Raw genomic sequence first — 15,294 nt, forward strand, 5'->3', positions numbered from 1 at the left:
AGCTAATGGTCATTACAGTTTGTAGGGAAGCAGATTTAATGCAAGTTTAGGCACTGTTTACTTTAGTTATGCTTTCATAAACATTCAACAAGGGGAATGATAAAATGTTCTAGTAAGTGGTGAATAAAATCAAAACCTAAATCCTCAAGGCACAGATTTTCCAAAGTATTCATTTCAGTATTCATCTGTATTCAGTTATCTAGCACTTGTGGATTTTAATATTCTATTCAAGAAAAAAATAAAAAGGGAAAAAGAGAAAATCACTGAGCCTAAGTCTTTTTGCAGGCTTCTAACAATTACAGTTATCTAGCAGGAATAAGTTAATTCCCCTATTGACTTCCCTGGGAGTAAAGTGTTATTCAAATAGTGTGAGAAAATACTAAGAATGTAGACAAATGTCTTCTATAATTATTCTATTTTTGGAATCATGCACTGTAATAAGTAGACTAAGCTTTTCAATGCTAGTTGCTAATACAGCCTCCATCATAAATCTTCCTTCATCTGAAGCCATCAGGCCATGAAATTTGCTGCCCATATTTAGCAAGGAGGAGAGCTTGGTATAAAATATCTGAGGTGAACTTATTTCTATTAGTTGTAAACTTCAGATCTTGCTCAGATGGTTGCAAAGATGAAGAATATTATGTGTCTGTGTGTGTTTAATTGTTTCTGTGTTCCCAGGAATTTGAAGAGAATTTAGGCTGTGTTTGGCAGTAGCTTTCCCTCTATAATCAGGTTGCTATGGTAAACCTATTATTGCAGACAAAGAAAGGGTATGTTTAGTAAAGGACTGATCCCTCGCCGTATTATGTGAGCTTCAAATTACTTTTGAATGAATGAATTTGTGTGGCAAATATGGTGATCACAATAACTGAGAAGGAGACAATAAGGTCACAGAATAAGGTGTCGCTTCTGTTACTTCAGGAATAGATATATCCGACAAAAGAGTAGGATGGCTAAAGTGATCTTACCCTGCAAATATCATCTTTTTCCTCAAGAAACCTGGAATTTATTGTTGCGAAATCCTCTTAATCATTGTGATTACCTATATGGTGATAAACCATGTCTTTAAAGTTTATCCCCTCTGCATCCTATGTAGACAATTGTTCAGAAGCAAAAATGCTTTAGTTGTCTGTTATTTTTAGTTTACAAATGATCTAACCACAATGTTGGCACTCTTGAAGATAGAATATGTATTTTAAGATAGCACAAAGTTTTAACTCATTAGTGACACCACCACATTCACTTTTCATGTTGCTACTGCTGATGCCATTACATTTGCAAAAGGAATGATGAAGGAAGTAATAATTTGAGTACTGTTTACAGCAATACGTTAAACTATAAGTGTATCTTTGAATATATCAAAGCAAGAAAACAGGTCAGAGAAACCTTTCCCAGTGTGCTTAACTATGATTTCTGTCCATTTTGAAATGACTTTCAATTCTACTGAAGTCCACTGATCTTTCAGGTCATTCTAATATTTTAATTCATTACAGAAACTTCCTTTGCTTTCTTATCTGAAGGATTTTCACCTCTGCTGACTCCTCTCTTTAAACAAACTTGCTTCAAATGTCTTTTATTATCATTCAGGCATTCTAGTACCCATCTGCCTATGGGTGGTAGTGATGATGTGACATATTGTAAGATCTTTAAACTGGATGGATATAAAGAAACCATGGAAGCCCCAGATACAAATAAACTGGACTAATTTAACATTTCTGTCAAATTGAGTATTAAAAATGAAAAGAATGCACACAAATAACATCTATCATTCTATAGAAAAACATGTCTTATGTGTTGAGACAAATTCAAATCCTGCTGTGTTTCGTGATATGGTAGATGCCACCTCATGTAATCAGTTTGTTACTTCAACTAACACCTGCAATTAATTTCTAGTGCAGTGTATAGTTTTAAAATGATATAAATTTTGAAGATGTCATGAGATATTATCTATTATTTTCTCTATCAGCATTTTTTTAAAAAGATTTTGTACTTGAGTTGTTCATAAGCTGTCATTCTAGATGTTGGCACATAAAATTTAAGCTCTAAAGTGCATTAGAATTTGGAAGATTACATGTAGGGAAGCTCTGAAACAGGCTGAGAATTTTTCCATGGTGATAAAATTCTACCCATCTCCAAATTAATTAGACTGTTTTTTTTTTATATAAAAAAAATGTAACACATTAGAAGTTGACCAGTTTAGCAATCATCAGTTGTTGGTTGACCATTTGTCACAGTTAGGAAAGCTTTGTTAATGGTATCCTTAAAAGCGCTTTCTGATTCAGGAAAATATTTCAGGAAATGCTGAAAAATATGTTGCACACACTAAACTACTTGAATAAATACAGTAGGCTGCACTTACAGAGTATTTTTTTTTTTTTGCTCTGTTAACAGCAGTCAGTCCTACTCTAAATTTTGTTCTGACACCAGTGGAGCAATATCTAGGCCTGTGGTGAGTAGTTAAACTAGGAATTACAGAAGAATGGGCTTTTCCACAGTATGATGCTTGTCTCCGATGGTCCTTTTCTGCATATAATCTATTTTCTGGGATCCCTCATATTTGTTGTTACTTTAAAATATGTTTTGTATCATATTTTGTRAATTCTGTGCATTTTACTAGAAATTCAAATGTATGAAGCCAAACACTCCCAAGTTTGGAAATAACAGAATTAACATTGCCCTGAATTAAGGACGTGATTTGTATATGTACAACATAAGAGGTTCTTGATTGTGGTTTTGTCGTTGTTTTGTTTTGTTTTTCCCACCTGACCATCCCATTCTGAGGGCTTTGGAGTAGAAATTCTGTAGGAATTTGGTTGCCTGTTCTCCCTTTAAGCTCCATATAGTTCCCATATGAAGAGGCTGATGGAAAGGGAGGCTATGGCAGAGGTTGTTCTTTCCRCTTTTATTTCCCTGGGTTTGAGAAAAAAAAATCTTTTTGCTTTCCAAATGCCTGACAGAAAAATTGAAGAGTTATGAGTAATATGAGTTATTTCAGTTCCAGTTGAAAATAGAGAGAATATCTTAGATAGCCTTATGCATAGATTATTTAATTTTAATCACATTAATTTTGGAGTTTCTGTTGTTTGTACTAAATATTTTAGATTAATTACAGAGGTTAATTATGCAATTAAATGTGTGACATTGCCCTGCTATGCAAAGCTGAGAAATTAAAGAGATACAATTCCAGTAACTGCAAGTTGTTGCTGCTTCCACCAGGAAATAAGGGTGATACACTTTTCTTCTGGATGTCGTGGAGAATGGAGAGTTTTTTAAGAGTATTTATGTACATACTTTAGCTATTATAGTGACTGCTGGCTTTTCTTTGAGAGGTAGGGAATAGAATAAATKTACTCTTTTATTTAACTTCATTTATTTTACTGAAATCACGACTCTGACAATTGTTTATTCCTACAGGGAAATGTGAATGTGGCCACTGCACTTGTTTCCCCCCAGGAGACAACAGAGTTCATGGTAAAAACTGTGAATGTGATGATCGACAGTGTGAAAACGTGGATGGTGACATCTGTGGTGGTAGGCATGCAGTTAATATAATTAATTATATTAATATTATAATTAAGATTATTAATATAATCTTGGAAGTTTGTAGCTTTCTCTTTTTGCCCCTGATTTTATAACATAAAGGCAATATAGAATATTGACATCACTGAYTATTTGTAATGGATTATAGATCTTTATAAGAAACAAGCTCTATATATGTTGGATTGAAGAATTTAATATTTATTTAAAACTTCCTTCACAGTAACAATGAAGTAGATTAGATGCACCTAGTAATATATGTGTAAGTGATGTAGTCACAACTTACATCAGAGTTCATAAGAGAAGATTTAGGTGCTTAAAGGAAAATTAAAAGAGTTAATTTTACCTTTTTTGTTTAGAATTGTTGATGTTTTACTAAGAAAGTTGTATTCTAGTTTAAGTAMATAATGACTAGTAGTGCGTCTGAATGTTTTATAATAAGTGATAGGGTTGTTTCCTATTTTCTTAAAAAAGCACTATTGCACCATTGTGTTAAATGTGTATTGTGAAATAATCTAAATATTTGAGATATTTTGATATAGGACTCTACAAGGAGCAGATCATTTTTAATGCTATCAATGCAAACCCCACTCACTGATTTTCAATGAAGGTCAGTATTAAGCAGTATTTCACGTTAGTTTTATATATTTAAATTCATAAATATCAAAAGATATTACAAACACTTAAATAAAAGAATTTAAAAACACTTTAGTATTTACCCTAMAGGCTCCCTTTCTACATATTAAAAACCTCCCTGCCATTTATGTCATTCAGATTTTTTTTATCATTTAATGACAGTGCTTCAATGTAAGCAATAACACTACTAACTAATTTCAGTAATTACAGAAAGAATTTTTTCATTGTTATTGTTTTTTTAACCAAATTCTGATTTTTGTTGGCAGTTTTAACATTTATCGTTGGCTGGAGAAGCTCACACTTAAACGAATAATCAGTTCAACACTGGAATTGGTGTCCATTTTGTTACTATGCAGTTTCACATGGTTTAAACTATGATCTAGAGTGACTCCCGTATAGTAAAAAATGGACATCACACCTCTTAGTCAAGGCAATTTTGTCCAATAACAACGTGAAAATTAATTATTTTAAAACATTCATTTTAAACTATTTTTCCTAATTTAGAAATGAAGAATAGAAAGGAAAAAATAGCACATGAAGTTATGAATAAAATCTAGTCTAAGCTCAGCTCTTCTGCTTTCCTTCAAARTGATAGCTTAATTAGTAATGCCTGTCTACAAGTGAATAAGAATTACATGGAAAAACAGAACTGAAGTGACGGTGTCCTTTTTGCAATTGCACTGTGCGCTGCGTGCTGGCAGGACCTCACRAGGCTCAGCCTGTAATTCTTACGAGTCTGGTGAGGGAGCTCATTTATGAACCTTTTGTCAGAACTGTGAAAAAGGTGCCAAAGTCTGGAGCCCTGTTGTCCTTGGCTTCCTTGTAAGTTAAAGGGGAGTTAGAAACATGTTGTATGTTTACAACTGTGTAAGTACATTAAGCCCAKCAAGAGCTGAACTGATCTCTGAAATGCCTCTTTTCAGAGACAACTAGGAAAAGTTTTATTGTTTTATTGCTAGTAGCTGAATGAAGTCAGTAAGATGAGCCTGGTCTCTAGTATCTCAATTTTTGTAAATAGAAATCATGCCACTACAGACACTGTTCTCTCACAGTTAGTCGATTTTCATGGCAGATCTTTTGGGACTGCTATGTTAAATAACTGTCAGATTGTTTCTGAATATTCTTGATACTTTATTTCTTTTTCTCTATTTTATGTCTAAATATTACCCCAAATATTTTTAGAATATTMCAGATTTAGTTATTACAATTTAAACCTTAAAGCATGATACCATTTTATCACTATGTGATTTCATCCACTTTTATTAATTTATACATAAGTTGTTTTACTCTTCCTCTTTTATGTTGATATGTTTATTTTCATGTGTCTTGATCTTTTCACAGAAAATGCACTGAGATTCTGAGTGATATAGGTATATATAGCTATATAAGATATCTATGCTTAAATATCTTATTACTCAGTGTTTTTTCATACACACCTCTCATTCTCTTTCAGTCCTGCTTCTGTCTTGTGTTCATCTGCTTTTGGCCTACCTGTCTCAAGAGGAGAACCTTGCGACTAATTTATTTCCTTTCCAACTCCTTAAACTTCAACAACTTAAGGTAGCACCTACTGAACTACAACTATGTAGAAGAATATTTACATTTTCTTTATCTTCAGAAAGCTTCTATCAGTTGAAGTTCTCTATACTTGCCATTTAAGACCACCAGTCCTTTCACTTTCAAACTTGTGATATGAACCATTTGCTCCTCACACATCTTCTGGGCATCTTCTGACTTCTACCCCCTTTATCATTGAAATTGCACTTCCCCCATTTTTAGTGACCTTCTGACCAAGGTCTGACTTTTTTCCATTGTTTCCTACTTGCATTCTCTATAGCCCCTGACATTACTGATAGTTTCAGGTCTAGCCTTACTTAATTGATGCATGTTTTACTTGCCTATCATTTCCTGTCTTTCTGATCAGACATTTCAAATTTCCTTTGATGAATGTTTTTTTTCCCCTCATTCCTCCCCTTTTAGGAGATCGTACAATTTTAACCTTGTTTCCTTTCTGCTTTTGCAACTTGCCTATTAATAGAACTTCTCCGATTAATTCTGTGCTAGTGTCATACAAATCTCTGTTCTCCTTTCTGCTTTGTCTTCCCTTTGTCCAGTCTCCCATATCAGCTGGACTCTCTGACAACTCCTGCCAAGCTGCTTATCCCTTCCTCTTTCCTTCTCCTCTTTTATTATTTTTCTATTACTGTCACAACCTAGGCTATCACTGTCAGCACATTAGCCCTTAGTACTRCAGAAGAAATAATTGTGGTAACAGTGGCTGTGCAGAATTGGAAGCTGGACTGTGAATGTGCAGTATCTGACAGTGAACACAGTGCCTGTAAGCATGAGGAAGAAAGACCAGTGTTTTGAGATTAAATGCATGCTGAAATGGGAAATACGGATGACAACTGAAGTGATTTGAATAAGAATTGGCACTAGCCTCGCCTGACCGGCAGAGATTGATTAATAGCTTACTTTCCAGACCAGCTGTCCATGCAGTGATAGAAAGACATAAGGCAAAGGATGTGATAAATTTGGGTACAACCGAGTGAGACCCTATTACTATGTTTCTGCATGATTGCAGTGAGTCACTTGCTTAAAATTTGAGCTGTCCATCATTGCGATACCAGGAATAGAGACGTTACGTCTTCACAAAGGTAGAAGTTGCAATAGGGTTCAGATTCCAGATCCACAGCTCTCTGCTATTACCCTCCCTCGATCAATGCCTCTGCACAGAGACTTAATGTACAGTGGCTAGAGGAGGTGTCTCATGYAGCTTTTGAAACTGGTACAGATTATTTAAAGACCAGTTTCCTTGAGTTCCACTTTTTTTATTCTTTTCTATTAATGATATACCTATCCAGGCCGCCTAGATGTATTGTAATGSAGATCCACAACAGTATTTTGCATTATATTTTCTTTGGCTCTGTCCCATTCTTTGATTCTTTTATGCTCAAGTTAAATGATCTATGTTCAGTGCCAACAGCAGCACATACACGACTGACGAATCRCAGTTGTGTCAGCGTGAGTTCTTTCTTGGAACAGTGGTGTCACTGAGGTCTGTGAGGCTTGATGTTTACTTATCCTGTATCCTGGTGAGAGTGACTTCTTTTCTTTTCTGAGGTTATGGCTGCGCTGCTAGCAACAGATGTGTCCTCAGCTTATGAGTATTATTTGTTCCCCTACTGTGTCCAGTAATGTTTTTCAGTGATGTCATCATTGGCTGCTCCACCTCACTGACTTGGCTGTTGTGTCCTACATGTTCTGTTTTCTTTCAGGATGGAGAGCAAGCAGACAACAAGATTTGATGTCACCAATAAAAATCAAATTGTAATTGATCTGATAATACTCTTAACTCCGTTCATTTTGATTTGTTCTTCAGGCTGTTATTGGCCTAGCTCTGAGGTTTTCTCATAGCAAAACAACAGCTTCTGAAGGGGTCAACCAAAAGCCCTTTGGGGTCCTCTACATACTAACACTTGGTGCAGCTTAAAGCAAAATAATTTCCCAAAATTTCTGTCACTGGTGACACAGGTTCTTCACTAGCAAAGATTGGGGCTACTAGCAAAGATTAAAACCTGTAACAAGTAATTCATAGCAGAGCCTCTGCTCTAGTAGAGCAGAGCAAGAACTCATAGCTCTAAGAATATATCAAAATTAGTTTTCCATATTGTTTCATGTCAGCATTTCAGTCTGTACTTCATATACTCAGCCCCTAAATGTAAAGTCAGCTTTGATGAAACCTTTTTATATTTAGTCACGGATCTATGCCCTCTCCTCAGCATTCAGAAAGAACTAAACCTCTGGTCATCCTGATAAAGCAGAGCTTTGACTGATRGCAATAATATACTTTGAAAAGTCTGATTTGTTCATTTACTTGTGAGCAAATTCACTTGGCCTTCTTAATCACAGAATCACAGAATATGTGAGGTTGGAAGGGACCTCTAGAGATCATCTAGCCAACCTGCCCTGCTCCAGCAAGGACACCTAGAGCACATTGCATAGGGTCGCACCCAGACAGGTTTTGAAGACCTCCAGCGAAGAAGATGCCACGACCTACCTGGCCAGCCTGTTCCAGGGCTCTGCTACCTTCTCAGGAAAGTTCTTTCTCACATGCAGATGGAACTTCCTGTGTTTCAACTTGTATCCATTACCCTTTGTCCTATCTCTAACCACCACCGAGAAGAGTTTGGCTTMCTCTTCTTTACCATCTTTCAGATATTTGTAAATATAGATAAGATCCCCTCTCAACMTTCTCTTCTCCRGGCTAAACAGGTCCAGCTCACTTAGTCTTTCCTCATAAGATATATGCTCCAGTCCCTTCATCATCTTGGCTGCTCTCYGCTGGACCGTCTCTAGAAGCTCCCCATCCCTCTTATACTGGGGAACCCAGGACTGCACCCAGTACTCCCGGTGCGGCCTCACCAGAGCTGAAGAGAGGGGCAGGATCCCCTCCCTTGACCTGCTGGCAACACTGCTCCTGATACAGACCAGGATCCCATTGGCCTTCTTGGCCACGAGGGCACTGCTGACTCTGCTGGTGTCAGCCAGGAYTCCCAGATCCCTCTTTGTAAAGCTACTCTCCAGCAGGTCAGTTTGTAATCTGTCTGGTACCGGGGGTTATTCCTCCCCAGGTGCAGGACCCTGCAGTTGTCCTTGTTGAACCTCAGGAGGTTCCTCTCTGCTCAACTCACCAGCCTGTCCAGGTCCCTCTGGATGGCAGCACAGCCACTCCACCCAGCTTGGTATTGTCTGCAGACTTGCTCAGGGTGCACTCTGTGCCCTCGTCCAGGTCATTGATGAACAAATTGAACAGCACCGGGCCCAGTACTGACCCCTGGGGGACACCACTGGCCACAGGCCTCCAACTGGTCTTAGCCCCATTTATCAACACCCTCTGGGCTCTGCCACAAAGCCAGTCCACGTCACTCTGCACCTGTCCAGTTCACACTTCCGGAGCTTTCCTATGAGGATGTTATGGAGGATGTTATGGGAGACAGTGTCCAAAACTTTGCAAAAGTCAAAGTACACAACATTCACGACTCTCCCCTTGTCCAGCCGGCTCGTCATCCTGTCATAGAAGGCTATCAGGTTTATCAAACATGACCTCCTCTTAGTGAATCCATGTTGACTACTCCTGATCACCTTTTTTCCCTTGTCATGCCTAGAGATGCTCCCTCAGATGAGTTACTCCATCACCTTTCCAGAGACAGAGGTGAGGCTGACCGGCCTGTAGTTTCCTGGCTCCTCCCTCTTGTGCTTTTTGAAGACTGGAGTGATGTTGGATTTCTTCCAGTCCTCCAGCACCTCCCCTGTTCTCCATGACCTCTTGAAGACAATGGAGGGCAGCTGAGCAGTAACTCCTGTTAGTTCCTTCAGCACTYTTTGGTGCATCCTAGGCCCATAGATTTATGGGTGTCATTTTTCCATTAATGCTGCTTCACAGAAACAGGAATATAGCACAGTAGTGGAACTTTCTAAATTAACAAAAATGCTTATGAGCACCTATTAGGAGAGAAAATTAATGCCAAATCATCTCCTAGATGAAGACAGATATTGGCACTGACTATTCTGGAAGTTCAGAAATATGGATTCAACTTCTGACTTTGCCRTTGGCTTCTCAGATTCTATGAGACATGGTATTCAAAGTCCTCAGATGTCCAACCCTAGACATCTTGTGTGATTTCTGATGCTCAGGGCTGCACAGCTGGTCCCCATCTGTGACTCCACAAGGACACAGGGATACATCTTCCAGCATAATGAGGATGTCTTTGATATGTAAGTGTATGTCAAAAGATAGTAGACATCTGACTGCATAATTTTTTCTGTGGTTCCTAGTATGCTAGATCCAAATAACAGTTTCTACACACTTTTTTTTTTCATCTTTTCTATTAAAAGCTCTTCAGAGCGGAGGATACATTCTTTTGGCTGAGGGATCTACAGTCTCCTGAAATATGCATCATTGTTACAGAGTTAATTAGAAAATTTTATGCCATTGAATAGGGAGTGGTGATTACAATGTTTGTCGTTGAAAATTGCAATTGATTCTCCCAGGGAAGAAAAATCCAAACACAAGATTACTGGGTAAAACTCATGCCAAAAAACAAAAATGACCATATTAGATAGATCATTGAGTACTTGACATAAACGCAGTGTTCTTTAGGATTTTTTTTATGTACAGAATATAGAGTTAATGATGCAGGGCGTATACCTTTGCACATAGTAACTTCATCCTAACTCTGAGGTACATACAGAAGCAGGAACAAATAAATTCAAAAGGAGCAGTAGATTTTGAATTAGATATGAGAGTGTCTAATTTAACTGATACAGGTAATAATGTGGATGGTATGTTCTAGTATTAAATTAATTTGGTTTTAGTTAGCTATTTTGTTTTGCTAAATTTTGTTTTAAATGAACTACAGATTTTCATCCTGGCCACTCTGACATTTGTGAAGATGTGTGAAAAGCTGAGCCTTTACACAAATGTACAGAAACTCTTCTTCTATGTGCTTCTGTGTGATTTTTTTGTCTTTTTTTTTAAGCTTTTAAGATAGCAAGAAATGTGATTTAGATTTACGCTTTCTAATTTAATTTGCTGTTAAAATGAGCTGTAAATGAGTTAGTAATGCATCAATATTTAAGATGATTAATAGAGATTAATTCACAGTGTCCAAAAGGGCCTTATATATAAAACTATAGGTAATCATTACTTTAGACCAAGGCTTCCCCCCGTGTTGAAGTCAGTGTACTGTGGGCAGCTAAATCCTGTCTCAGAGAGGGAATCTATCATGTTCTGAAGACACCGAAAAACAAACAATCCGTGCCAAGACCATTAGCAAGTTTGTTTCAGTAATCACCATCTTTGTAAAACTGCCATCTCATTTCTCACATGAATTTGTGGCAGTATCAGATTTTTACTCTGTTTTTGCTTTGTTTTTCTCTGGTAGGTAGAGAATCCCCTAACTAGCAGGATCTAGCAGATCCTCCTAAAATACTTCTCCATCTTTTTTTTTTTTTTTTTTTTTTTTCCTTCTCCAATGCATATGCATATCCAAGCTAAATAGATACAGCTTTTTGAAATTCTTTCCATAAGCCATTTTCTTTGGCTTTGAATCATTTTTTTCTGAACCACTGAGTAGTCTTCCAAATTTTTCAAAATCTCTTCAAACATGGGCATCACAGTGGTTTATATAATTTTAACATCTATCTCACCAATGGTCTAGTCATTCCTAGGCGCTTCTGGTCCTACTGCTTGTATATTATATACATGTAAGGAGTAGATTAGCCCTTTTCACCTCTGTATTACACTGGAAGCTCTCACTGAGGTGCCTGTCCTTTGTGCTCCTTAAGTCAGAGCCACACTGCAACCTCAGCAGTCTTAGATGACACTAAACAACTAATTGTCAAATTATAATGAAGATTTAGTATTTCTCATTTGGTTTCTATTAGGGTGTCCTACCAGTAGTTGTCACAACTGTTCCTATCTCCTTGAGCTCCCTTCATTTCCAACATTCAATCAATAAAAAATCAGTTAGCCTGTAATGTTTTTACAAATACTTCCAGCATACTTTGAGTACCTTCACAAGGTATATTCATTTTGAAATATGTTTCCCAGATAGATATTGTTTAATATTCTCTTAATAAGTTCTTTAGCAGATGTCTGTAATAAAAAATACAAAATTCTGTTGCTATTTAAATGCAGAAGAGAAATATTTGTTTCTTTTACTGTTCTTAATTAGGCAACCTACATTACACTAAGATTTTTCATATTCCTAATACATTCTTAAACTTCTTATTGTTAATCTAGTCACAGATTCTGAGATCTCCTTTTCTTTTATATCAGTTTTAGTCATAATAAAACTTACTATTTATTTTGGTTTATTTCCTCTCTCCTTCTTTATCTGTATGGSTCTCTCAAACCAGATGGTAGATTGCAGAGCTTTCCCATTCTTTGCTGGTTAATTTTGATTATATTACGTATTTATTATTTTATAATAGTTTGAGAAATTAGTCCTCCTGAGTTGCTAGATTTCTTATCTTCTGGTGTTCTTGGATTAATTGATAAGTCTAAAGAAAGAGACAATGTCTTTATTACCATTTTTCGCTCTCCTTTTCCTCCCTCCACCATTATCACTTTTCTTTTTGACTGGAGATTAACCTTTAAAAAATCCTGTAATATATTTAAATGTTCATTAACACTTATTTTTATATCACAGTCATTGTGATATGCAGTTTGTGATTTTAAGCGATTTATATTAAATCAGAATTGATGATAAACCAACATTTTCAGTGAATCTGCTTAAATCTGAGTAGTTAAATTAGTATTTTATTATTTCAGCAGATTTAGTTGTGCAAAACTCTACTTCTTCAGTTAGAGCTTTTCTCATTTACCTTTYGCTCTGGTGTATAACTGCTGTATTCTCTAATTTTAAACTCCTCCATGAAGGGAATTATCTGCCATTCTAAAATGAYCTTTTGTGCTTTTTGTTGCTCTTGCTGCACATTACTTTAAGAGTTTGAGATYTGATAGAATGAAACTAGGACATTTTTGATGCAACTTGAATACCAGAGAGCATCTGCTTTTATTATTATGCCCCTTCCTTTGAGTTAGTTTGTTTGGGATCTTCAAAAGGGACTCTACAAGTAGGATGTACGCAAATAAAACATATAGCTGTTCTTTTGGTGACTTCTCTAGTGAAGACATCTAGGAATTAACAAGTTGTTGGGCTAAGCAGTTAGAGTCATAGAAACCTTAAGGTCAGAAGGGACCTCTAGACATCACCTAGCCCAACCCCTCTGCACACACASGGTCACCTAGAGCAYGTGGCACAGGATTGTGTCCAAGTGGGTTTTGAAGATCTCCAGAAAAGGAGACTCTACCATCTCTCTTGGCAGCCTGTTCCAGTGCTCTGTCAYCCTCGATGYTAAGAATTTTTTCCTTGAGCTCTTGTGGAACTTTTGGTGCTTCAGCTTGTGACCATTTCCTCTAGTTCTATCAGTGGCCACCACTGAAAAGAGGCTGGCCCCCTCCTCCTCACTCCCTCCCTTGAGGTATTTATAGATAYTTACCAGATCCCCCCTCAACCTTCTCTTCTCAAGGCTGAACAGGCCCAGCTCTCCCAGCCTTTCTTCATGGGGCAGATGTTCCAGACCCCTGACCATCTTTGTAGCCCTGTGCTGGACTCTCTCAAGCAGCTCCATACAAGCTCTACTAGTATGCTCTCCATTGTGATGAGGCCCCCAAAGAGCTGTTGCAATCCTGGTGGCACCAGCTGGAGGAAGGATTGAGTCYCACATTCCTCCCAGAGACCCCACAGAGTTGGTGAGCAGCTCCCAGCTGCCAGCTCTGTCTCTGCTGATGACACCAACAGTTTGACCAGCATTTCTTGGCCAACCTATCACCAACCCTTGTGAGTTTCACAGCAGATTTAGGAGTGAAGATTTTGATTATGCAACTGACACACACCAGTAGTTCCCTGAGATTCTGGAGCCAAAAATCTTCTGGGGCTGGTAGGGAAAGCCTACAGGAGGGGTCATAAAAGGGAGAACAATTCCACTTTATCATCTTTTTCCAATAGGAATGGAAATAGAAATAACACAAGTAAATAATAGAAGGCACCTGGCCACACACCACACTGTAGAGAAGTGAGAGAGAGAAGCAGAGAGAGAAGTGGCTAAGTCTTTGTTGGTTCCTGTTCTAGTGATTTCAGTAATGCCTCATCACTACCTCAATAAAAGTAAAGTAAATATTATAATGATAAAATGGGTTCCTTGAGCTGAAAGAAATCTTTCTGCTTTGAGGATTTATCCATCATAAAAGAGGAGAGGAAAGGTCATGTCAGAAAAAGCATAAGTCAAAATTTTACATTCAAAGCTGTAAACTCTTTTTGCTGTAAAATGATTGATTATTCATTTTAATTTTCTTTGACTCATGTAGGGATTTTACAGATATGATCATGATCTGCCTTCTATCAATCATAATGGCTACACAAATAAAATCATATAAAGTGATTTACTCAGTGAAATCRTCATGGGTTTCTCATTCTTGTGCGCTAAAATGAGTACAAGTATTTGTATCTCAAGTATTTGTTGGAAAACAAATAGTTTTCCAACATCTGAATCAGGTTAAGTATTTAGCTCTTCAGTAGTTGAGGCATTCTGAAATCTAATCTATATCTTGCTGAGAAAAGAACAAATAAGGAAGATAATGCTTTGAGAGAAGTTTAGCCATACGTGGTAAGATAATGTAGACAATTGCATGCCATCTATCTGGTAGCAACATATGCAAAAGCATATACTTTTTTGGCCTGTTATGTTGTAATTTATGGTACAGTTGTATCTGTTCCCCCATTAAAATAGTAGCAAGATTTTCACTCTTGCTGGTCTGTACAGAATATTTTCATGTTAAATGCATATATGTAGATTTGTAATCGCTATGTTCTGAACATTTTGATGGCTGTAAATAAGAATAGCTCCAAGATTTTGGTGCTTCCAATATATACTAATTTAAATTAGTAAAGTATCTGTCTATCGGTAAAAGATGAAGGAATTCAATTTTCAGCAAACTACAAGGTATGTTTCTCATGGAGGCTTCAAATGCTGCCTCCCTATACGTGATGTTGAGCTTCACTGTTGCTTCACGAGAAGGCTGTGGAGTAGAGAAGTAAAATTGTGGTTTGCTTCTCTGTACCTTATAGCTCAATGCTTTGATAGATATCCCTGCGGTTTCCTCTCTTCCTGCTAGCGCATACCCCCATATAATCCAGGTCTCTTCATTTCCACTCCCCTACCTTGCATAGCAGATAAGATAGACAAAAATCAGTAGTATGTATGGTTTGATGCTTTCAAGCCTGATAAGCAGATTACCTTTGAAATTATCTTTTCTACTGCAGGAATATTATTTGATGTTGAAAATTGAAACACTAGGAAACATTTCTTGCTTTCTCTCATTTTCCGTTTCCTTATTCCTCTTCACATTTGTTGTCTTCTTTACCTTGTTACCAGCCAGATCCCCCCTCAGTGTTCAATCTTCTGATGTATTTTTCTATTTCGCTCTTGCTATTTTTAAGCAAATAATCGTCTAAAATTCTATTTCTCTTTCTTTTCTTTCTTTTTTTTTTT

General features: G+C 37.1%; 1 protein-coding gene across 1 annotated transcript in view; it reads left to right on the forward strand.

Moving 5' to 3' along the window:
* The window catches only part of ITGBL1 (integrin subunit beta like 1), a 135,837-nt gene that overhangs the window by 112,493 nt on the left and 8,050 nt on the right, over positions 1-15,294 (forward strand). Inside the window, exon 8 of the mRNA XM_026038334.1 lies at positions 3,415-3,531. Coding sequence (XP_025894119.1) covers positions 3,415-3,531 — 117 coding nt within the window. The remainder of the gene's footprint in view (positions 1-3,414; positions 3,532-15,294) is intronic.

Source organism: Nothoprocta perdicaria, unplaced genomic scaffold (genome assembly GCF_003342845.1).
Source record: "Nothoprocta perdicaria isolate Ctin4 unplaced genomic scaffold, notPer1 scaffold_208, whole genome shotgun sequence".
In the NCBI taxonomy this organism is placed as follows: domain Eukaryota; kingdom Metazoa; phylum Chordata; class Aves; order Tinamiformes; family Tinamidae; genus Nothoprocta; species Nothoprocta perdicaria.